Here is a 25199-nt window from a genome sequence, read left to right on the forward strand (position 1 = left end):
CACTATCCTGCTCTTACCCCTCACCCCCCAGCTTGTGCAGGTTTTCTTGAGCAAATGGGGTAGGCTCCTCTAGTCAGGGAATCAGAAAAAAATACCTTGTGACTTCAACCATGTAACAAAATACACTAGGAAAAATTTGGTGAAGATGCAGATAAGTGTGACTGGGAAATCTGGAAAGAAACTATGAGTCATTCTGGCTCCTTGAATTCAACAGGTAAATTTACAGCATGTTAAATTTCATAAAACATTCCACTTGGCTCTAGCTGAGGCATATTGTAACACAGTGTGGGGATGTTTGAAATACCACCACCTGCACTAGATCTCCTTTGAGCATAGACAATTTACATCTCCAAGGCTGTAAGTCCAGCCCTTATACAAAATAGTAGAGGGTTCCACAGTAATGGTCAAAAACACTGTAGCTTGAACAGTGCTATGACAGCACTTTATAATATTACTGTAGAATACTTTTGATAAGGATGCATCTTTTGCCAGCGCTAAACTGAATGCAGTCAGTTCATTCACAGCTACACTTCAAAATATTTGAGACCACAGGGAGTGCCACTTTTATAAGAGGCCAAGTTCTGGTCTTCTCTTACTATCGATCAAGCATGTCACTAGTCTTTCATAGAATCACAGACCTCGAAGGAACCTTGAGAGGTCATCTAGTCTAGTCCCCTGCACTCATGGCAGGACTAAGTATTATCTACATGCACACCCATGTTGGCTTTGCAGAGAGGCCTGACCCATCCTTGGAATGTTTGGGTTGGAGAGGAAATATCCTTGCATCTGGTTGGGATACATTGAGCCTCTCGAGGTGTGGATAACCCATAATAATGAGCACCCTGCTTCCTATAGAAGCCATCAATGGATCTTGGACCTTTTCCTTTGCTGTGCTGCATCTACAAAGTTAACTGCAGCCCCTGCTGAGCTGCTGTAGTGGGAGAGTGGGGCCAAGATGGGCCCAAGTTTTACAAAGTAATAATAAATAAAAACATCTCTCTTTTCTGGAAGTGAGTAGGATGCTCATGAAGAAAGGGGAGATTAACTTTCTATCCTCCCCAATATCCTGGCGGGAGTAGAGGGCATCCCCCAGGATCACAGCTCCTTTTTGCTTTGAGGGATACACAGCTCCTTTAAGATTCTCTGTGGCTGACAGAATTATGGGGACCTCCCACTGAGCCAGGAAGGACACAGTGCCGCCTCTTAATCATCCTCAGATACCTCGGGAATGGGGTCAGAGGCCATGCCTTGTACACAATAGGGCTAGGATTTAGCCCCAAGAGAACAGATGTAAAGAACAAAAGATTATAGTTATAACTTATCATTTGTACAACAGTCAGCCCTACTGCACTTTCTAAATGTCACCAAGCTCACTGAAATCTTTGTCTCCCCCAACCCCATTATGAAAATAGCTTAACCTTTATTGTACAATTCCTTAGAGAACTGAAATAAATAAGAAGTTGGAGACTTAAGTGATTCCCCCCCCCCCCCCACATTTAAAGTTAATCAATATTTGGTGTACGACAAACAGGGCTACAAAGAGCACATTGTTTCTATAAACACTGCCCTTCTCTGTTCAGCTTTTGGTGTTAACATTCAAGTGATATAATCCCTGCATTTCCTTCCCCCAACCCCTCCTCTCTTTAAGGATCAATCTGCTTTGCAAACATGGCTATTGCTATGCTGGAACCAGCATTGCCTATCTGGATGATGGAGACCATGTGTTCAAGAAAATGGCAACTTGGTAAAGTACAGTGCAATATATTTTACTTGAGTCTAGTATATTGTAGCATGAGGCTGTTCCAATTGTGGTTTTGTTAGCAGTGGTCTCCTTGGGTGCTTTGATGACAGATGGCAAGATGATCTTTTTTTTTTCATCTTTTCGTCAACATCATACTCAATTGTGTGATAATGTACACATATTTAGAGGTTGTTTGTGAGATATACACACAGCAGAATTCAGTTTTTATTCTTTTATAATTTCAATGGATAATAGATTTTTTTTTATTGAAGCATTTTTTATTTGTATCCATTTAAACTGTGGGAAATTATGGAGGGTCAGAATTATTTAATGAGAGTAGACATTGAGAATCAAAAAGTTAGAGTTATAACTGTTAAAACACAATCTGTCAACATATGTTGAAGTTTCAGCTTTAAATCAAACAGCATTTTTCTTACTTTGCCTATCAGTACATTTCAATGATCATCGACAGAAATATTTTTTCATCAATTTGTGTGTATATGGTGAAATCAATGTTTACTGACACTTACCGATAAAAACTTAATCCTTCCAAGTCTATATATCGGCATGATTGAACAGAGTGCCAGCTATCATGATTTTAGTATGAGTGTTTCAATATTTGATGTTTGACTTGACGCCCCAGCTCCTGGAGACCAGTGAGTATACAAAAATCTCAATTTCATTTAAAAAATAAAGTTTCTGGATCTTGTGGAAAAGTATGAAAAGTATGAAAATGTGACCTGAGTGCACCATAAATGCTCAAAACCCAGAAGACAAATAAAAAGAACCCAAGATTATTTTTTATTAAAGTCTCATGATTTAAGCCAAGATGATGGTTTGGGGGTCACTTGATTCATAGTTTTGAATGGTTGGAACTGGCAGTACTACATATGTATCTGCGCTGTATGTAGTACACACACGTATGTACACATCCCAGAACTGTCAGTTTACAGCAGTAATGCTGAGGGAGCTCTAGGCCCTTGTCAAAATTTTGCAACCAAATTGAAGGGAGGATTGGGAGGATCTCCCTGAGTCTGAAGGATTTCATCCTCTTCTATTACTATTAAATCATCTCTGTCAAAGGGCTTCTCCATGGAGCTCCTAATACTTCTTAAGAGCAAGGGCAAAATCCTGGCCCTATTGAGTCAATGGGAATTGTGTAATTGAGATCAATGGGGCCAAGATTTCACCCCAAGTTCTTTGCCTTTGGAATGAACAAGACTGCACCAAAAAGCAAAGTATTCAGTAGTGAGGACTCTGCCAAGATACCAATCACAGCACTCCTTCGTACTCCTCAATGTTTAGGGCACATTATGAGCATTTATGGCAATATCTTGTTTTATTTTTAATACCTTTGCATTTTCTTTATCCCAGCCCATCCCCTTGTGTTATTTATCATGTTTATTACACTAATGCTTACATAGAAACTGAGAGTGGGGTGGGCCCCATTATAACTAGTACTGTACAGACATAGATTAAGAGATAGTCTTGCCTCAAAGTGTAAGTAGACAAGACAGACAAATGGATAGAGCATAGAAGCAGAGCGAACAATATGATGGCAGCAAACGTATTCATTACACAATTGTTTTTTCTTTTCTTTTAAGTTTTTATTTAAATAATTTCAGTGGAGTTATTTTAGGAGGGGATTAGCTATATGGATTGATTTACCTATTCATTTATCTGGGCTAGTTTGCTTTCTGGGGTGCATGCTGTGTCTGATGGAGTTGTTTGCATGTCTGAGAAGGGTGAAATGATGAATCAGATTCCCTTTTCACATCACTGAAAGTCAGGAGTTGTTTCATGATCTATTCAGGGAAAGGGAAGAGAATGTGTGCAGGGGATATTGTAGAACGATGTGCGAGCATGTGCATGTAGCTGGAGGTGGAAACTGGCTAGTACAATCAGATTATTTTGTGATTTATTTTATTTAATGGAGATGTCCTGTCTCCTAGAACTGGAAGGGACCTTGAAAGGTCATCGAGTCCAGCCCCCTGCCTTCACTAGCAGGACCAAGTACTGATTTTGCCCCAGATCCCTAAGTGGCCCCCTCAAGGATTGAACTCACAACCCTGGGTTTAGCAGGCCAAAGCTCAAACCACTGAGCTATCCCTCCCCCCTGATGCTCCAGAGTGGGGTAAAGCAGTCAGAGTTTACAGCTTAATCTGGCCTATAAAGTTAACATTTTAAGAGGTTGAAAGTACGTATCTTCACATTATTTGAGTTATCACATGGTAACATTCTTTGTGTTTCTTCTTTAGTATTAATATGTGACATTTTAATTAAAAAGGTAATTTTCTAGTCAAACTTTGTTAAACTGTAGTTAACATTGAGCACATTGCAGTAGCTGAAGGATAACATTAAAGGGATGTTGTAATTCTCCCAAATACTATTATCTACAAACAATATTATTCACTCATAATTGTATTATTGTAGGTCATCACCACAGATGACATGCAAACTTTAGTTCTAAAAAAAGCACCCTCAGGAAGCCAGAATGGAATTAGGCATCAATAATTAAAAGATTGCCAAACCATCAACCATGATAAAGAGTGCTATATTGTACTGTGAGAGCATTAATGTATAAGACTGGAGATTTTTAAAGCCTCCCTTACAGAAGAAAACATAATCCATCTAGTGGAAAGCTGCTTGTTTATCTGCCTCCCTCAACCAGAACATATTATTGATGTCAAAGAAATGAGGTTTGAGAACTTCCTGTTTGAATAAAGATTGTTTGGAGGAGACTATCCATTTTAATTAATACTAGTTTTATCCCCTAATGATAAAAGCAGTTGATTCCATCATGCTTTGTCTGATTTGATGGCATTAGCAGTTGAAAGTGTTTAAAATCTATCTTGAACTGGAGGCTTTGAAAATGATGAGTTTTATATGATTTAGAGTCTAGTTGTTTGAAGTATGATCTTGCAGTTCCTTCAGAAATCCTGATTTGGATCAGTTGGTTTTATACTCCATAAAACTTAGAAAAGGGAAAACTGGAGATTCAGTATTTCACAGCTTACCCATTGCCTTACATAGCTAACTGCAAGTCTTAGCTAAGTTCAGTAAATTTTTTGTAATTTTCCAGTTCTCCTATAGTAAGTAGAATGATGTATAAATTCAGCTCACAACAGGACTAGGGTAATGGCATCCATTTATTATACGCAAAAATGGCATGTTTTTCATTGTAAACTGTGTATGTGTGTGTAGGGGGGTTAGTCATTAGGTGCTGCTGCTAAAAAGTCTCCCTAAATTTTGACAGATTTCAGAGTAGCAGCCGTGTTAGTCTGTATCCGCAAAAAGAACAGGAGTACTTGTGGCACCTTAGAGACTAACAAATTTATTTGAGCATAAGCTTTCGTTCATCCGAAGAAGTGGGCTGTAGCCCACGAAAGCTTATGCTCAAATAAATTTGTTAGTCTCTAAGGTGCCACAAGTACTTCTGTTCTTTTTTCCCTAAATTTTGTTTATGAACACCAAAGAGAATGATATAGACAAGAAAAATATATGCTGGCTCCAGAGGAGAGGCTGTGGTGTACTTTAAGGGAATTGTTCGAACACATACCACTCTGATTTATTTGACTGTGAAATGATTGACTAGAATGCTAGGCATGGTCTGCATTGAATTGTATACACTTGCTGGTTTGGTTTCAAAAGAGGTAAACAGAACAATAAATTCACAGCAACAGTTCTGCATTCCTCTACTATGTGGAAGTTAGAAGTAAGGTCAGGAAATAAAAAAGAGGATTCACCCTGGGGGAGGAGCAACAACAAAAAATGCAATGAGTATATCTGGAGAAAGCTAATCCAAATAGCAGATATTCAAATGGGAGAAAGAAACCTGAGGAGCAATAATATCAAGAGAAACCTAGATGTGATAACAAAGAGCAATGAAATATGAGTTTGCTATATGAAGGTCATATGTAAAGGCCAGTATGATTTTTGGATACTTACAGTGACATCAAATAATAGGCCAGTATGTGACCATGGTGTGATTGCATTTGGAACAAGACCATCAGTTTTTAGTTCATTATTAGGAACATATAAAGAAATGGGAGAGAGCTTAGAGAATAATCAGGAATGATAGAATTGCTTCAATTCTTCTAGCCTTTCCTAAGTGACCTTTGACAATTACCAGGACCCTCACCTCACCTATCTACAGATATCTGAAGAATGTAAAAATATCAGAACAAAGGATGGAAAGGAATTACTAAGCCTTGTACAAGGGGGCATAACTAGGAGTAATTAGACAGAATTAATAGAAACTTCAGGCTGAATATTAGAAAAAGCTTCTTCATAGTGAAGTTTATTAGGCTGTGGTATTACCTTTCAAGGGATATGTTGGAAGTTCCCTTGCTTGGGATAGCTGTGAATGCGTAAGATACTAATAAGTTGTTATTGCCCGTTGTACATGGAAGGTCATCCCTGAACAGATCCATAAGTACAATAGACTTTCCTTCTTTAGGTCCTTTCATAAGGTCCCCTTGTGCTGTGACACCTACAAGGAGTCAGACAATTAATGTTAGGTATGTTGTGACAGTCAATGAGAGTTCAGTGTTGGGGCGGTTGGCATTAAATTATGTTAGTTTATATTTTTAAAATGAATGATTCGGAACCAAGAAGTTGTATGCCGAGTTTGCGTAAGTAACAGCATGAATGTAATAGCCTTGTCCTCTCTATTTCCCTTTTCTTGTTTAAAATGTAACTAATATGTCTTAAATTAAGCTCCAGTTCTGGAATTGGTGCCACGTGGATGGTGAATCCCGGGCCTAAGAGGAGCATAGGGAATGTTCAGACCCTTACATTATAAGTTATTTAGGGTGAGGGGCTGTGTCTTTCTATGCCAGAAGTTCCCAGACTGTGAGGCACACTGTTCTAGGGGGGCGTGGAGGAATGTTTTGGGGGGGGGCATTGTGGGCCCAGGCCAGCCCCACGGGGGGCAGGAAGGGCGTGGCACCCAGACCTGACCCACCCCCAGCTCTGCTTCGGCCCCGGCCCCAGCCGTGGTCCCGTTTCCCAGCCCTGCACCCGGTCCCACCCTGAGTCCTCAGCCGCAGATCCACATCCGGCCAGGGGGCTGGGGGCCCGGCTGCCGGCCCCCCACCACGGCCCAGCTGCAGCTCCGTCCCTGCCCTCAGACTCAGCCCTGGCCCCAGCTTTGCTCCCGGCCCCGCTCCTATCCCCAGCCCACCACCAGCTGCAGCTCCAGCCTTGACCCCCTTACCCCTGTCTACATCCTCCAGCCGTGGCCCCACTCCCAGCCTGGCTCCGGGAGGGTGAGGGAGCATGGCCAGGAGTAAGGGGGGGCACGTTAATACAGTGCCTAGTACAGTGGGCCCTGATCGTGCTACTATCACTATAGGGATTAATATTGTGAATAACACTCATGTCCTGACAGGTGGATAAATAAATGTTACGTTTTAGTCAGATATTTTCACAAACGTACTCAGGGAAAAAAATCCCACACTATTTCACCACTCAAAAACCTGAGAGAAATAATAGATAGTCAATATAATCCAATTATTAGTCCCCCCATATAATCTTAGTATACTCCTCCTCAAATCCAGGTTCTGTAGTCTCACAATGTCTAAAAGAGATAGGGATCTGGATGAAGATGATCTGGGTTATCACTCAGCCTGGATAAGATGCAAGTAATACTGCTCTAGATACTTCCCTATGCCAACAAGTGTTTCTCAGCCAATGGGTCACAAAATACAAATCGATGGGTTTGCGAGGCACTGAAAATGTTGTTATAATCTAAAGCAAAGAAAAATCTCACTCTGCCACTTCCTGCACACTCTTGCCCAGCACGTATTCTCTGTCCATCTCAAAACACACACACAAATTATATATAGGGTTACTGTTATAATTGATACATTAATTATAAAAGTAAGTAAAAATAGAAGGGGTGTCACAAAGGTATTTGACTTTGAATAAGGACCAAGCAACATGCAACAGTTGAGAAACACAAATCTAGAGGGATAGGTCAAAGGTGATGGCTATGGAGTGTGTTACAAACACATACCTGACTTTGGCCAACATAGTTTGCAGCCTTGGGGTCCTACTGGCTCTTTGCTGCTCCTGGAGCCCCAGACAGTACTGGTGGCCTATGATGCTTATTATCACCTCTGAATGGCTAAGAGACTGCAGCCATTTCTATCTGATGCAGACTTTCATTCACACTTTTTCATCCAGTCTGCACTATCATATCCCTCTCTTTTATGGACACGCAGACAGCCAGTTAGCTATAAAATCCCTGTTAGTAGCTGTTCTCTACTTGCTTTACCTGTAAAGGGTTAAAAAAGTCCACAGGTAAAGGAAGAGAGTGGGCACCTGACCAAAAGAGCCAATGGGAAGGCTAGAATTTTTAAATTGGGAAAAAACTTTCCCTTTGTGTCTGTTGTTGTTCTCCGGGGAAGAGGGGAACAGGGGAGCAGTTATGCTGTGAGAAGCTGAAGGCCAGATATGAAAATCATCAGAATCATACCTAGAAATTTCTTATTTGGAAACCCAGACATGTAAGTAGATCAGAAATGTCTAGAAAGACGTGATTAGGTTTATTTCTTTTATTTTGCAAGGCTTGTGGACTCCTCTGTGCCAACCCCAAATTCTTTTGTTTTGCTTGTAACCTTTAAACTGGACCTCAAGAAGGTTATTCTTGATGTTTAATTTTTGTAAATGGGATTTTTTAATCTAGTAAAAGCCTAAGATCCAGATGTATTTTCTTCCTTTTTGTTTTAAATAAAATTTACCGTTTTTTAAGAACAGGATTTGGATTTTTGTGTCTTAAGAGATTTGTACACATGTTTTTTAATTAGCTGGTGGCAACAGCTGATTTATTTGTTTTCCTTTCTCAGCTCTTCCCCGGAGGGGGGGGTGAAAGGACTTGAGGGTACCCCACAGGAAGGAATTCCCAAGTGTGCCTTCCTGGGTTCCCAGGGGTTTTACATTTGGGTGGTGGCAGCATCTACCCAGCCAAGGTCAGAGAAAAACTGTAACCTTGGGAGTTTAATACAAGCCTGGAATGGCCAGTATTAATTTTTAGAGTCCTTGCAGGCCCTCACCTTCTGCACTCGAAGTTCCAGAGTGGGGAATTAGCCTTGACAGGGCCATCATGAATACATAGCACCTGTACTGGCTTTCTGCTTGCTTCCAAATACAGTTCTCAAGTATTGATTGTCTATCTGGAAGCTCCAAATAGCATAGAAAGCAGCAGTCCACCTGTTGAGATTAATCTGTCTCTGATAGGAAATCTACTGTACTCTGTAATACAATCAGGTACATTTGAATACTCCATGTTTGATGGGAATGCTGTCTCAATTAAGAGCCCTTGCCTTCAGCACTTTTTCCATTCAACAGTCCAGTAGAGTCAGACTCTGGTCACCTTCAGACAATACTAGGCACATTCATTTCCATTTACTATTTTATTTACTTTTTGTGCCTCTTGGTTTTTTAAAGTTATATTTGTTTATTTAAAGTGTTTAACTACCAAGGCAATAACTGCTATAGATTTTATTAACAACAACTACCAGATGAAATTAGTGTACTATACATCTGCAATGTTCATCTTCTATATTCCCCAGCCAATGAAATATTTTCTTTCCTTATTTGTTCCAAGTCTAGAGATATGGAAAAAAAATATATATATATAAAAAAACACAGGCAAGATATTGCAAAGAAAATCCCATCAAGTTTTCAGTGTTTCAAGCTCTGTAGGAATAATCTGTGTCATGCAGATTAATATGGAACATTTTTCTTGTTTTTTCAGCTGCCCCAGAAGGAGCCTTGGTAGAGAGGTTATGTTTTACTGAGGCACAATTCTCTCCCTGAGCTTTCTGGTATACAGGGAAACTGCTTCCCCCCCACCCCCGTTTCTTCCCCTCCCCCCGCCCCACTGGCTAATCAGAAAGGGGACGGTGCCATGGTTCCTCCTCCTCCCCATCCCTTTAAACAATGTGCACCCTTCAGTGCACTCCCTGGCATTGAAGGACTGCTGTAATTCCTGATCCTTCCATGGGGCCTGCTAGTTTTGTTTTTTGAGGGTCTGCAAGAGGCAATGGTGAAGCAATTTTTTGCCTCCATCACCTCATCCACTCACCTTCCTAAGTGCCCAGGTCAATCTCCCCCTAAATGTCTTCTGACTCTTTCCAGTTTATCCCCAAATTCCTGATATAAATTTTACAAGAACATTACAGTTAAAAAATATACAGAGTTAATGTTAAACATGTCTAAGAAATTCAAAGATCTTAGTGTATGAAAAGGCAGTTAGGCATCCAAACCATCTTAAACTTTATCCTCGTAGCAATGTCTTGGGAAGGCCAGACACTAAGCAGCCTTAATGTTCCATAACAGACAGATCCATCCCTTCAATAATCACAAAACGAGGACACTTTACACAGTCTGATAGCAACTGTTTATGGCTGTACACACTTCAGAAAGAGATACTGTGCAAATGTCCACTTAGGCGAACATCATTCTCACTCCCATTCACAAAGATACCACTTGTCATGAGCTATAAGAGTGCCATTAGATACAGACCTAGTATATCTACCCACACAAGCCTCCTAAGCTTACAGCATGACATTATAACACTCACATGAAAAACAAAGGTTAGCACAGTCACAAAACACCACCCTGTCCTGGGTACCTACCCAGAGAAGTCAGATTTTCCCCTAGCTCCCTGCCTCTCAGGTGCAGTGGGGAGAGCAAGCTCTATAAAGCTGCTACTCCCCCCTTGTGAGCAGAGAAGGGTGAAACTGAGTTGATGCAGAGGGGGCAGTAATCTGCTAATATGAGTCAGCAGCAGATTACTCCGCCCCCTTGCTCAGGGACAGAGATCCAGGGAACAGGCTTCTGGGATGCTCTTGTTGGAGCAGGGAAGTTGCACACCACGCCTTATTCAGAGTTAGAAGGAGAGCAACAGTCTAGCTCTTAAATATCAGACTCAAATATGAAAAACATTTTAAGAACATTGCTTTCTGGTTCATATTCAGTGCTCCATGCACAGTATGGGCAAAATACAGCATATTTCTCATGTGTACTGCTGCCACAGACTGGACTTCTTAAAACTCTTTTGGAAAAAAAAATGGGGATGGTACATCAACTTTACTGTATCCATATAGTTGCATAGCAGCAGCGTACCTTATCCAACATCAGGATGAATGCACTACCTCAGCTTCTGACCTGAGGCCTCAATTGATCTGGGATTGTTGATGACTTGCTGTTTTGGCTAGAGGACTAAAGCAAGAGCCGTTCCAGGACAAACTAAGAGTCCTGTAACCCTCCCCAATGCTCAGTAGTCCTCCTCTCCTCAGCACAGCATTTTCCTCACCATCTTTCCAGGCAGCTCATGTCCTCCCTACTACCAGTACAGTCCTTGGGACCCTGAATTGGGGACAATCACCTACCCTAAGGCCAACTGTCCTGTTCCACTGGTTCCCAGAGCCAGTTCCTACAGCACCTTTTTCTCTGACTCTTCTCCTGCTGTCTTCCACAAACAACCTTCCTCAGTGTCCTTTACCAGGAAAACATAAGTCCTTACAAGTATAGTACTATTTCTACCAGTTTTCTTCTCCTACTGAGGGCAGGCTTCCTCTTATCTTTCCCAATAGGCCTGGTTCTCAGTCACTTGCTCTCTGTCATGTGATGCAGGGGAAGAGGGCTGGAATCACCAGGCACACTTGAACCTCTTAAAATCCTAGTTTACCCTCTAACACAGCGGTTCTCAAACTGTGGGTCAGGACCCCAAAGTGGGTTGCAACCCCATTGTAATGGGGTCACCAGGACTGGCTCAGACTTGTTGGAGCCTGGGGCGAGGGCCAAAGCCAAAGCCTGAGCCCACCGCCTAGGACCAAAGCCAAAGGGCTTCAGCCCTGGGTGGTGGGGCCCAGGTTACAGGCCCTCTGCCTGGGGCTGAAGCCCTTGGGCTTCAGCTTTGGCCCCCACGCCTGGGACAGTGGGGTTTGGGCTTTGGCCCTGCCACCCAGGGCAGCTGGGCTCAGGCTTTGGTCCCCCCTCCTGGGGTCATGTAATAATTTTTGTTGTCAGAAGGGGGTCGCGGTGCAATGAAGTTTGAGAAAGCCCTGGTCTAACAAATAGTGAGTGCAAATTCAAAATTCCACAGTCATAGTCTGTGGACTGCTCAAGCCTTTAGAAAAAGTCTTCGATCAAAAATAACATATCTTATAAAGTAAGTTTGAGAGGGAGATAGGAGGCTGGTGTTATTACAGGGTCAGAGTTAAGGTTGGTTGGGTGACCTTAACTGCAAATTGCCTTAGATGACTCAGATGATTGATTTTGTTCTTAAGTTTAGCTTTAATTGAATATATTAGCTCTGTAAATGATTTTTTAAAAAAAACAGTAGTGTTCTAAGATTTTTTTTTTTTTTACCTTTAAGTTACTGAGATGTACTCTTAACTTTAATTCCTGCCTAACAAAGGACTAGGTTTTGGCAGGAGAGAGAGGCACCTTGACTCTGCCCCTTCAATGTGCCTCTTCCTGCCCACCTGCAGAAGGGGGTGATGTAGCAGTTCTGTAAAGATGGCAGTTCCCTGCCTGGCAGAAGCAGCAGTAAGGCACATTGGTGTAAGGAAGTTAGAGGGAGGCACCCCCTTGCACCCTTTTACCCCTTGCAGTGGCACGCAGAATGGGTCATGATTTGGCCCAAAGTTTATTATATTTATTCTGAATATAATTTTGTTGTCTCTTTCTCACACACATACAGAGATTCTTATAGCTGATACTGAAATACTCTTTTTGAAGGCGTCACAATGGTATTGCATTTGATGGATAATCTTGTTAGATTCCATGAAACGGCTGGAACAAACCGGATATTTAATGCTTTGGTACAGGCTCCAGGATTCCATTAGATTGTTTTAATAACAATTGCTGTGTCTGAACTTATTAGTTTTTCACTTCACTGAAATCATTGTTGATAAAATGTTTTTTTCATATTTTCCAGGCGTCGCTTTCCTTCCAGCTAGTATCTCTTATCTTATTGGAACTAATATTTTTGGGGTACTTGCACACAAAATGGGAAGGTATGCTTAATTAAAAAACCACAATCCTTCAGTATATTCATGTAGCATTTCCAATTTTTCCTCAGGCAATTACTTTATAATAGAAATCATTAGATTTTATTAGATATTGTTAACCTGAAATTTCATTTAAATAAATCATGTTACGTATTTGGTTACATAATCCTGCACTACCACCTTAGAAATAGCATTGAAAAATTCCAGACCATTTCTAACAAATCTGCATTTGTTTGATGTCTAAGAGATAACATTTCTCCTTTGATAGGTGGCTTTGTGCTCTACTTGGGATGATAATCGTGGGAATAAGCATTTTATGTGTGAGTAAAATGACATGTCAGCAGAATGAACTACAAATTCAACTCAGCTCAAAAAAATGTATATATTAACTTTGAGTATGTATTTTGCTCATGAGATTTTATTGAAGTTTCTGCTTGTGATGCATTTTTAAACATCAGTTTGTTAATCAATCCTAAGTGCTTTCAACAAAAATTGCTTTCTAGAGAGTGCTTATCATGTTGCAGGAGGTGACCAAAGAGTTGAAGAATAAGAACCATAATTTCTTAGAGTTGCATCATAATCAACATTATTACAATATTATAAGCTGTAATTAAATTCAATAAGTATTTGTTATGACACAATCATGCAAAACAATTATGTTTTCATCTGTATTTCTGTACAAATTGCTCCATGCTGCCATACTAAACAGTTAAATCAATTGTTTTGAGTATTTATTTGCGAAAAAGACAATGATCCCATTAGCAAGATGTTATGGGTTATACTTAAATCTCTGAAATTTAATTTGCAGGTACCATTTGCCAAAAACATATACGGGCTCATAGCACCAAATTTTGGGGTCGGGTTTGCCATTGGTAAGTAAAATTACTTGTATGTACATATTTTGCTGTTTATTTAGAAAAATAACATTAGTACAGAATTACATCAAGGATTCTTTTTGTTGCCATTCTGAATGGGCAACACCCAAGGTTACACTCTGAAACAAATTTGTCAGTAGACAAGCAATAGTTTTAAGGCCTACATTCAAGGGTGTTCAACCTAGACTTTCAGCAACTGGACTAGATTCTGACCTCTGTTACCTGGGAATAACTCCATTGACCTCAATGGATCTTTTAAGATGTCCCAGAATTCTAGCAATGCATTGTTAAAAAACAAAACAAAACAAAAAACCCCAGCACTTTACTATTGCCTGACATTTACATAGAAGCAAACACACTCGACTTACTGCTGACCCAGCGTAAATCCCCTAGCATACACTTGTGCCCTCTCGTCACAGTACACATGAATGTGTTTGCTTATAATGGACCATGCAGTGAAACTTGAGTGGGATTTTTTAATGATTACAGGGTACAGAGGTTGACAGATGGCTTAGTAATTTGATATTTAGCAGGTATTCTGAAGTGTCTGCAAACACAAAGGACTTTTAGTAAGTGTAGAAATTACAGTAATGTTTATAAACCACAAATGTCATGCGGCTTTTGTACTCACAGTGAAAACAGCTCACATCATTCATGTGAAGTACAGCATAATAATAATGACAGACTTGAAACTAGTACAATCCTTTATGCTCATAGGCATAAGCAAAGATGTATAAGCCTGGACTGAACAGTTTGTTTTCTATAGGAGTATGTTATTAAAAGCTTCTTTAGATTAACAATTCTTCTAGTTTCATTTACATCTTTTTAGATCATATGAAGTTGATATATTAAGAGAGAAAAATGAAAGCTGTTTCATGAAATATAATTTTCCTCCTATCATCATAATCAGGAATGGTGGATTCCTCAATGATGCCAATTATGGGCTACCTTGTAGATCTGCGTCATGTTTCAGTCTATGGCAGTGTGTATGCAATAGCTGATGTTGCCTTCTGCATGGGGTTTGCATTAGGTAAGGGCTTAATTTTCTCCTGTTTGTAACGCATCTAATAGACGTGAAGAGAGAAACTAAAAAAGGGCTTGGGGCAAATACCCAGAGCACTAAAGGCTCTATAAACTGCAAAACTGGTGTGAATCTGCTGCATTAGGTTGGTAGGGGAACAGAATGCTGGCAGCCTATATGGAGATTCCACACCTCCTATATGCCGTGATGGGGAAGGGCAGGTGCTAGTCAAGGACGTTAGGTCCCCAGTATAGGGGCATTATAGTACCCGAAGCTACAGCAGTGGTTTCTCCTTTGCCTGGCTGGAGAAGGAAAGGATTCCATTGTCTTCCCCTTAGTGCACTGTGCCATGGAACCTTGCGCCTAGCCTATTTACTTAGGTGTGGTGCAAGATCAGTGTACAAGAGTTCTGATTCCATGCCCATTGAAACCTACATATGATCTCCAATTACTTCAGTGGCCATAGGATTGGTACCCAACAGCATTTTGTGCTTAAACATGAATTTTAAATGCATACACCTCTACCCCGATATAACGCGACCCGATATAACACGAATTCGGATATAACGTGGTAAAGCAGTGCTTTGGGAGGGGTGGAGGGTGGGACTGCGCACTCCGGCGGATCACAGCAAGTTCGATATAACGCGGCTTCACCTATAACGCGGCAAGATTTTTTGGCTCCCGAGGACAGCGTTATATGGGGGTAGAGGTGTATTTACTTTTCTTACATGGATTTTTATATCATGACTTTTGTATTTAAAAATATTTTTGCCCCCAGTGATTATCATAAATATTTTGCAGTATTTAGAAAGAGCTTTTTATTTCCAAAAGGTCCCTCTGCTGGTGGTGCCATTGCAAAGGCAATTGGATTTCCATGGCTCATGACAATTATAGGGATTGTGGATATTCTCTTTGCTCCTCTATGTTTTTTCCTTCGAAGTCCACCTGCCAAGGAAGAAAAAATGGTAAGCAGAAAATGTTATTTTGCAGTAAAATGAACAATGCCTTATTTATACTTCTCTAGCACTAATTATCCAGACAACCAAAGGACCCAGGGATTTTCTGCCATCTCTGCAATGCAGAATTTCTTTGACTCAAAGCAATAAGGGCCCAAAAGTTGTTCCCCAGCAGTGTAATGGCTGGACTCGGTATGAAATCCTGCAGCGCCTCTGGTGTGGAAACCTCAAACTCAGTTTTGCTCTATCTGCTTTCCTCCTACCTCCGGAAAAGTGTTTTGCGGAGGTTTATCAAGTCCATGTTTATGATGGACTATTTCTTTAGGTCATTTCTACTGTACTCTTTGGGTATGTTTACACTGCAGTGAAAAACCCATGCCAGCTGACTCAGGCTCACGGGAATGTTTAATTACGGTGTCGACATTCAAGCTTGGGCTGAAGCCCAGGCTCTAGGACCAGGCCAGGTGGGAGTGTCCCGGAGCTTGGGCTGCAGCTGGAGCCCACATTTCTACATCACAATTAAACAGCCCCTGACCTGAGCCCAAGGCAGCTGGCACAGGCCGGCTGAGTGTGTGTAATTGCAGTATGCACATACCCTTAAAGGCCCTTTACAATGTATTTTGCTCCATCCCCATCTCCTCTTTATTCCTCCTTTTTGCAGCCCCTCTTACAAGTTAATTGGTCCTCTTTTCCTGGCTGTAGCTGCAGCAGGCCTTCTCTTGAGTTTCCTTTTGTTTCTTTTTTCTCACATCATCATATGCCTTAATCTTATCATGTACATTATCTTCAGCCCTGTTTGCTTCCAAGCTAGCATTGTGTAAGGCAGTTGTTGCTAGTTTCCCCCCTGCCTTCTTGTGCCATGGCCTACTTCTTGTTGGCCTCGTTCTTTCACTGCTCTCCTATTCCTCTTGCCATAGAATATCAGGGTTGGAAGGGATCTCAGGAGGTCATCTAGTCCAACCCCCGGCTCAAAGCAGGACCAATTCCCAACTAAATCATCCCAGCCAGGGCTTTGTCAAGTCTGACCTTAAAAACCTCTAAGGAAGGAGATTCTACCACCTCCCTAGGTAACCCATTCCAGTGCTTCACCACCCTCCTAGTGAAAAAGATTTTCCTAATATCCAACCTAAACCTCCCCCACTTCCACAGCTCTCCTCCCCTCCTTGAAATTTGCTGCCCCCTCTCCCTTCCCTCCATAACTCCCTCTTCTACTGCCCCTTCCCATTATCTCCTTTCTTCAGTCACCTACATTCCTTCTGCTTGGTCCAAGCCCCAAGATCCTTACCACTGGAGCTGATGTACTGCTCTGCTCTTATGCCTCTTCCAGCTGTGTGGCAAGAGGCTAGGAAGATGCAGCTGCCTGGCTACCATAAGAGACATGATACAGCCTCATCATTAAGTTAAATACAGCCAGAACAATGTAGAATGACCAGTATTCTGATTCCAGGACCCAGCCAGCCCTACAGACCCAGTACGATACTGGCTACAACATCTCTCCAAGCCCCATGGAACTGCAGGTCTAGCCCAATACTTCCTCCTAGGGACCTGGGTCCTTCCCAACTTGGAAGAATGCTGGCTCTCACCCAAGATGTACTCCTTAAGTAAGCCAGGTGCAGTCACTTTCGCACTTAGGATAGCAAAAAGTAATTATGCATGGGGCCCTTATGTTCCAAGTGCAGTGACATCTCTCTGAAAAGTAAGAAGAGAACCATCTGACGTGACTCTATCACACTTAGTACAGGCACGTGCAGAACAGAAAATGGGATGAAATACTTGCAGAAAATCTGCCAACTGTGGATTCAGCGTACATACAGTTGATTCTGAAGGCAATTCCCCGAGATTTCTGCGGACTACTCATCATGACCTTTTTAGACTGCAATGATCATTTTCTACAGTGATTAGAGGTAGGGACGGGGAGGAGAAATAACTAACTACTGTTGTTTGCCAGAGATATCAACTTAGGCAAACAAGGTCTATAGCTTTGTTTCAGTCTTTGCTACGTGCAGATGCTTGTTTCTTGGAAAATCTGTTTGAAAGGCAGTAGAAGATTTGGTGAGAGGAAACATAAGAGGGACATTTCCTATCAAAAAGAGAGCCAGCCAAGAAGAGAAAATGTAGGCACTTCAAGAGCAGGAGAGCCTTGCTGCACCTATGAAAAAACCCCAAAACAAACACCTGGGGTTCCCAAAAGGGTGGCCTGAGGAAGGAAGAATAAGCCAGAAGCCAGGGAAGTATGCCGTTTGGAGAAAGAAGTATACTTGGTGAAAGTGATTCAACTCAGAAAACAGCCAAAGCTTAATTGCTGGAGTGCATCTATGAGGATTGTAGCCACTAGGGTAGTTATAGAACAGGGGGGCAATTGCCCATGTCAGTGGTTTTAGGCTCATGGATTTAAACTTACTGAGGGTTTTTCTTGTTTTTGTTTTTATAAAACATGCATTTTTCATCCCATAAGATGACATTCTTCATACAAGCCAGGGTAGGTGATACAATTTTTAGTTCAGTTGCCACATTAAACCACACTGATGGAAAATGAAAACTGAATTCAAGCATAACATGCACAAGCAGCACTTTTCTTTTCTCTGGTCCCTTTCCCCCTTTACTCTTCTTCACTGATTTATTTGGTAAAGCAGTAAGGAGCAGATTATGATGGATGAAAAATACAAGACTGATGAAGCACTCATGATGAAATGGAAAATGTAGCTACAACATCACCATTAGTAAAACTACCCATCATTCACTATAACTTGCGGCATTCCACTAAAATTCAATAGAATGGGGAGTTGGCATTTACTTCTGCTTTTGTGAACTCATCATGACCCTGAGTACACATGTAAATAGCAGACTGACCTGTGAATGAACTATAACCAGCAACCTACAAACCCAAGAAAAAACAGAATTATTTTTGGGAGCAAAGAAACGTTCAGTGTACCTTTAAAAAAAAAATGTATTGTGTAATTTCTAACTAAACTGAAGGATCTTTTAACATTGTATGTAGGCAAGAAATTCTTATAGCTATATTGCTCTAGTTTGATATACAAAGTCTTCCCAGAATTCAGTTTAAAAAAATCTCAGGGACAACAGGACAAACCAAAAAGATGATCCTTGACACTAATTTGAATTTAACTCTTTGCAATATATTTAGGAATCTTTTGTATATAAGCAGTTAGACAACTGCACCTTTTTCTTCAGAAATTGTATTACTCTCTTGTGAGTAAGTAGCTGCATTGAAACCATAGGTCAAGTACAGCATCATTGATAGGACCATTTCGTTTTCCTGTGGCAAGAACAGTAGACAAGGGGAAAACACTGTTCATGCATGAGTGATCGAAGCCAGTTTCCATCTGCCTGTGCTGCAGGTGAGCTAAAAAAAAAGAATAAAGTGTCCTACTGTGAAGACAACAAGCTTAGTTTCAGCTATCTTGTTAAGGGCAAAAGGCCAATTTTGGATTGGAGAAATTCTCACATAACTATTTATACTGATGCAAAAATACAGGGTCCCTTACCCTCAAAGGTCTTGAAGTCTGGTGTGCAGATTGCTATTTTGCAATTCTATGGAGTGAAATCCTAACCCTATTGTAGGCAAGGGGAGTTTTGTCACTGACTTCAGTGAGGCCCAGATTACACCTATGATGTCTTCAATCAGACATTAATACAGCACCTCATGAGGGGTCCAACCTTGATTGGGGCCTATAAGTGCTACCATAATTCAAATAACTGCATAGTTCACTATTCTCTAAGTAACTTGTTGCATGTCACTGATCTGGCACTGCTCTGCTTTCAATTTTGATTAAGAGGACAGAAAGGTGATTTCCTACGTTATTCACTTTGCATGATTAATAAAAAGCTATAATCTATCAATAGAATATGATGTCAATGGTTTGTAGTTAGTGGCCTTCCACTGCAATAACTGGATTTTTATAGGTTAGCATTAAATACAAATAAACAGGCCGCCAAACTCTGTTCTCACAGACAAAACCTGATATTACAGTTACAACTCACAGTGGCCCAACTTCAGACAATAAAATTTACACTGGGATATTCCAGGAATTAATTTGGGCTACAAGTTTCATTGGTAACTAAAGGTATGTCTACACTGCAATTAACCCCCGCTGGCTGGCCCGTGGCAGCTGACTCTGGATTGTGGGGCTGTAGAATTGCAGTGTAGATGTTTGAGCTTGAGCCCAGCCTCTGGGTTCCTCCCCTCTTGCAGGGTCATGGAGCTTCAGTTCCAGCCTGAGCCCAACTGTCTGCATCATGATTTTACAGCCCGAGCCCCGTGGGCCTGTGTCACCTGACACGTCAGCTGCAGTGTTTAATTGCAGTGTAGACATACCTTAAGAGCAGAATTTAGTCCACTGTATAAGAGTAGAATAGATGCTACAAGTTTGAATTGGTTTCTGAAACCAGAAAAGAAAATTTTCTCCATGTGTAGGGGGTAACTGGTAACATTCTGAACAGTAGTCGTGGTGTGGATTATTCACATTGCTTTGATGTGTCAGAGGTGGAGATGGTGGGGAAATCAAGTGACCCAGGATAGACCATTCCTTAAAGCAATGGTATTCTGCTCTCTTGTGATTCAGATTAACAACAAAAACAACAAGGAGTCCTTCTGGAACTTTAGAGAGTAACAAATTTATTTGGGCATAAGCGTTCGTGGGCTAGAACCCACTTTAGCAGATGTTGGAGTGGAAATGATGCAAAATGTAACTGTAAATTCACTATCTGTAACACACTGGAAAGATAACTCACATTTCAAGTTAGTGACACAGGGTGAAATCCTGGCCCCATTGACTTCAATGGGGTCAGGCTTTTACCTATAATATTCTTTATGGGCTTGATCCTACTCTAGTTGAACTCAACAAAGGTTTTACCGCTGACGTTAATAAAGAAGAATCAGTCCCTAAAACAGTGGCTGAAGTTGTGTGGCTTTTTGTGAAAAACAGTCAGCTGCAGACATCATTAAAATGTTTAGCAGATATGCTAATACCCCTGCTCTTTTTTCTTTTAGGCAATACTCATGGATCATAACTGTCCCCTTAAAACAAAAATGTATACTCAGAACAACATCCAGTCATATCCAATAGGTGATGATGAAGAATCTGAAAGTGATGAATAATATTAAAAGCCATATTGAGTATATTGGTGTACACAATGCAGTGTTTCCTGTGAAACATCTCATACAGAAATATGTTTTAGGTGTACTGTACTTTTAATGGTGAAATAGTAAAAAAACCAAAGGTATATTATTTATTTCCTATGGTTATAATGCAGATTGCCAACTGCCTTATAAAGAGAAAATAGCTTTTATAGGGGTTTGTATAGTGTTGAAAACTTTATTTTATGTATTTAATTTTATTAAATATTATACAGTATATTTTTGATTAACTGTGTAGTTAAATCTGTATAAACATTTGAATCCAAACTATAATTTTCTAAATCTTATTCATGGACAATGACATAAGATTTCGTAGTTTGGACTCATTAGTGGGTAATAAGTTCTTGACAGTAAAATGCTTCTATTAATTATTCCTCTGATTAAAAAAACTGTGAAGTTCAAAGAATACACAACCTATCCAACTCTCAGCTCTATTAAATGTACTGTGCTCTTTGAAGCACATTCACAAGAGATATAGTCTAGAATTAAGACAGCACATTATTACCAGTTGCTCAGCTCAGGGTCATACAGTGCCATCAATTTTGGTTTCTTTGCAGAGCTCCCCAGATGATTCCAAAGGTGAGCTCTGCATAAAATTGATGGCATACTGAGACCTTACGGTAAGAAAATAAAACTTTTTTTAAAAACAAAAATTGTTTTCAGACATATCAGTGTATTGCTAAAAAAGTTAAAACGTGTTTCTGAAGGATGGGTACTGCTCTAACTCCAGTGACTCTCGCTGGCTCATCCACTAAAGGGTATTGTCACTAGCTTCAGAAGAAACTGTATATTTGCTCTCTCACACAGGAGATACTATGGTTTCCATCTGATGTATGAAGGAATGCTGGGCAAGTTTCAAGTCAGGAACTCACTTTGGATATATAGGGCTGAACTGAGAGGCCAGTGTTTGTTGGCTATTAATCTAAAATAGCACTAGGCCAACTAAGGAAACAAAAGATAAGGGTCAAAATCTGTATTCTCTCCCCCCACCCCCCCTTTGGGGATTACAGTTGTATCAGAGTGAAATTGGGTTATAAAACTACAGCTGATGTAAATATAGATGTAGCTCCACTGAAATCAATTCAGCTATGCCAATTTAAACCAGCTGAGGATCTGGCCAAGGATATGTAAATATACAACAAAACCAAAATTAAAACATTGCCATTATTTTTTTGCACTGTAATGTAGTCTTAGCTAACCAGACATTCTTGGTGCTGGGAAAACTGGACAGAAGAGTATTTGATATCTCCTGCTAAAATTATTTATGTACAAGTGGGCTATTATACCTTCAAGAGAGTTAGAGCAGCATGAAGCTTTGACATTTACAATTTTTATATTCAGATCTTTTATTTTTGTCATCTCAACTTTATTTCAGGTACTACTTACACATTCATTTCAGGTTTTTTATAATTAGTTAAGATCATTGCAGTACCACAGTATTTACATTTAACATCTTACTTGCAGGACTCAACTTCGGTAGCTTTGACTAAAACCTATTTTACACTGATTTGCCTACATGTCTAGAAATGTTGTTTGTATGTTTCTTCTATTTGAAAATGAAGTCAAATTATAAATTTAGCCAAAATAATGGAAAAGTAACAGATAACTAGAGGTATTGATAATGAGCTATTTGATGAGACTAAATCTAATGCAATGAAAGTACTGCATTAGACAATCTACTTATCTGCACTGAGAAAAATCGAACTTCTAAAGTAAACACTCAACAAAAAACTGAAGTATGTTTTTTAATCTAGTGTTGTTTACATGTAGTTTTTGTTTGTAAATTAAAATCTTTATGTGCCTTCTTTCATGTATCAGCAGATGTTTTATGTACTACAGCAGATACTCTATGTTTACATATGGTTTTGTAAAGCGTATATAGTATGGTCAGAAAGTATGGAAATGCTGTGAATCAAATCTCAAGTATTGCTTTGTTGATAATTATGCAGTAAGACTACATAAAATAAATAAAAAGTAATCTAAAATAAGTTCATGATTTATTGCAACACAATATGGTAACTATCTCACCATTTTCTATGCTGTTATGGTTTGCACACACCAAGAAGTGGAAAGAAGGTAATCAGAATTTATCAACTTCCTAGGAAAGCAACATTCAACTCATACCTAGTCTATTTATGATTTCTAACAGGCAGGTTAAACATTTCCACGCCAGGAGACAAGATGCCGGTGTATAAGATGCCTGCTAATGTAAAATGAGCTCCCAAGCAATCTGACAAATGATTTTTGATCCAAATTTTAATTTTTGCAAACAGATGTAGAAGGCATTACAAGGCATACAGGAGACTGTTCACTCCTGAATGGACATGTGTAAGTAAATAGCAGTTATGAGGCCACACCACAGCAGGAATCGACCCCCTACAAAGTATGAAGGATCACAGCAGAGACTTTGACAGAGTCTGAAAACTGACTTATGCTAGTAACTAATTTTGCATGTGGCTGTCTTTTATTATATTTGATTGATGCAATAGGGTTGACAGCATTTCTGTAGTTTCCGACACACTTAAAATACAAGAAAATGATTCCTTCTATGCCCCACAAAGTATTTGGAGGACAAACATTTTTAATCAACAGAGACTGAGATTTGGCAAGTCTGTCAACAGTTCCTTCAATCCACCACATTGGTTGCAACACCAACTATAAGTAAACTGCCATGCAGAGCAATATCCTTTCTACAGAGTTTTTTTTAATAGTAGTAGTTTGTATTTTCAAGGTTAGCATTTTTTAAAAAATAGCTTCAACTGTGAGATTTAACAATGAAGCTAGTTGCATGACTAGGTAATGGTACATATGAAATTCATGTTTTGACCAGTGAAATAAGTGAGAAATGGGGTCTGCAAATTATGACTGTGTTCATTTGGGATTTGGATTTTGCAATGTGTAATGGGGTAGTAAAATAGATTATTAGAATTTGTCATGGCCTTGACATTTGTTTCCAAACAATTCTCTGCCTTAAAATGTTTATATCATACAAATTTGTCCATCAATTTAAAAAAATCAAACTTCAGCCCAAGGAAAGAAGTAAGTCTTTTACTTTGTTTTTGTGAACATTTCTGGTTGATACAATTGTTCAGTTGAATTTATTGCCCTGAAGTTGGATCTATAATACTAACATTTAAATTTTAATTAGCATACAGTATATTCATCTGGATGAAGTGCAATCACCAATTGCATTAATCAGTGTACTGTTTAAGTTCATATTTAGATAACGTAAGTTGCTACATTTAGAAGGGCATATCGAGAAAAAGTTAGAATGTCCTGTTCACTGGATTTATTTTTGCATTTTTCTTGATCAATTAAGAATTTTTAAAAAGAATGAAAATTAAGGGAGACATTCACATTGCTATACAAATCCCAAGTAAATGAGCTTTGTGGGAGAGACCCAGGAGGAGAGATTCAGGGGGTCAGCTCAGTCATCTTCAAGCGAGGAGCAGAGTGCAGAACAAGCTGACTATGGCTCTATGTATCCCCTCATTGTGGGGTTTCTAGTCAGTGTATCCAAACATATCATAGCTGTGCCCTATCACTCTGCCCCCAACCCACCCATATCCCATGGAGACAATGGGGACAGTGGAGACCCTCTGTATGGCCTCTCTCCCTCCCCCAACCCATACACTAGAACCATGAAAATTCTGGGTTCTGTACTTTGGGTCTTCTGTGGCCATGGAGGAACAGGTGGATTTAATCTAAAATCAGTATTAACAACCCAATGGTACCTCATGGCTGTAATTATATTTACCTTTAACCACATGGGAAACTTTGAAAAGCATTCTATTTAGGAATAATTCTGCTGCTGTCATTTAGTGTATTTTTCTATTCCTATTTCCCCTAAAAATATTTGCTGCTTAGTAGCTTGTGTGCTGTGCTACTCCTCCTCCTCCTGTAGTTCTAATTATCTATTTATGACAAAGTACACATTTCAGGAGAATACAGATGGGGAATTAGCAGGAGGAACAGCTAAAGTGAGTTAGTAAACTGCAAGGATTCAATTTAAAAAAATGTTACAGGGAATAAAAAAATAAAGCACAAGGAAGAAAAAAAATACAGGATAGATCAGAATTATTCTTAAACACAGTGAGTCAGATTGTTCCCTGGACATAGTCATTACCATAATTAGAAGTAGTAGTATTTGTACAGTGCCCAGAAGTCTTAATCAAGGATGTGAGTCCTGCTATTCTAGGCACGCTGCAAACATTGATAAAGTTACACCATGTATTTATTTGGCCCAATGTTTTTGAAAAACTTCCATATAAATTGTGCTGAGTGTAATTAAAATGCATATCCTAAATACAGAGAATGCATTAAAGGCTTATACAGCAATCAATCATTTACTTTTCTATAAACATGTTTTCTCCCCCACCCTCCAAAAGGTACTGTACTTTCTAAATTATCATACCTTAAAT

At 39.9% G+C, this 25199-nt stretch overlaps 1 protein-coding gene across 1 annotated transcript in view; it reads left to right on the plus strand.

The window, feature by feature from the left end:
* Nucleotides 1-22720, plus strand: part of SLC18A2 (solute carrier family 18 member A2) — a 54317-nt gene extending 31597 nt beyond the window's left edge. Inside the window, exons 11-17 of the mRNA XM_065407141.1 lie at nt 1649-1744; nt 12696-12774; nt 13037-13088; nt 13577-13640; nt 14554-14673; nt 15496-15629; nt 20632-22720. Coding sequence (XP_065263213.1) covers nt 1649-1744; nt 12696-12774; nt 13037-13088; nt 13577-13640; nt 14554-14673; nt 15496-15629; nt 20632-20739 — 653 coding nt within the window. The 3' untranslated portion in view covers nt 20740-22720. The remainder of the gene's footprint in view (nt 1-1648; nt 1745-12695; nt 12775-13036; nt 13089-13576; nt 13641-14553; nt 14674-15495; nt 15630-20631) is intronic.
* Nucleotides 22721-25199: the final 2479 nt, after the last annotated feature.

This window comes from Emys orbicularis, chromosome 7, assembly GCF_028017835.1.
Source record: "Emys orbicularis isolate rEmyOrb1 chromosome 7, rEmyOrb1.hap1, whole genome shotgun sequence".
Classification (NCBI taxonomy): Eukaryota; Metazoa; Chordata; order Testudines; family Emydidae; genus Emys; species Emys orbicularis.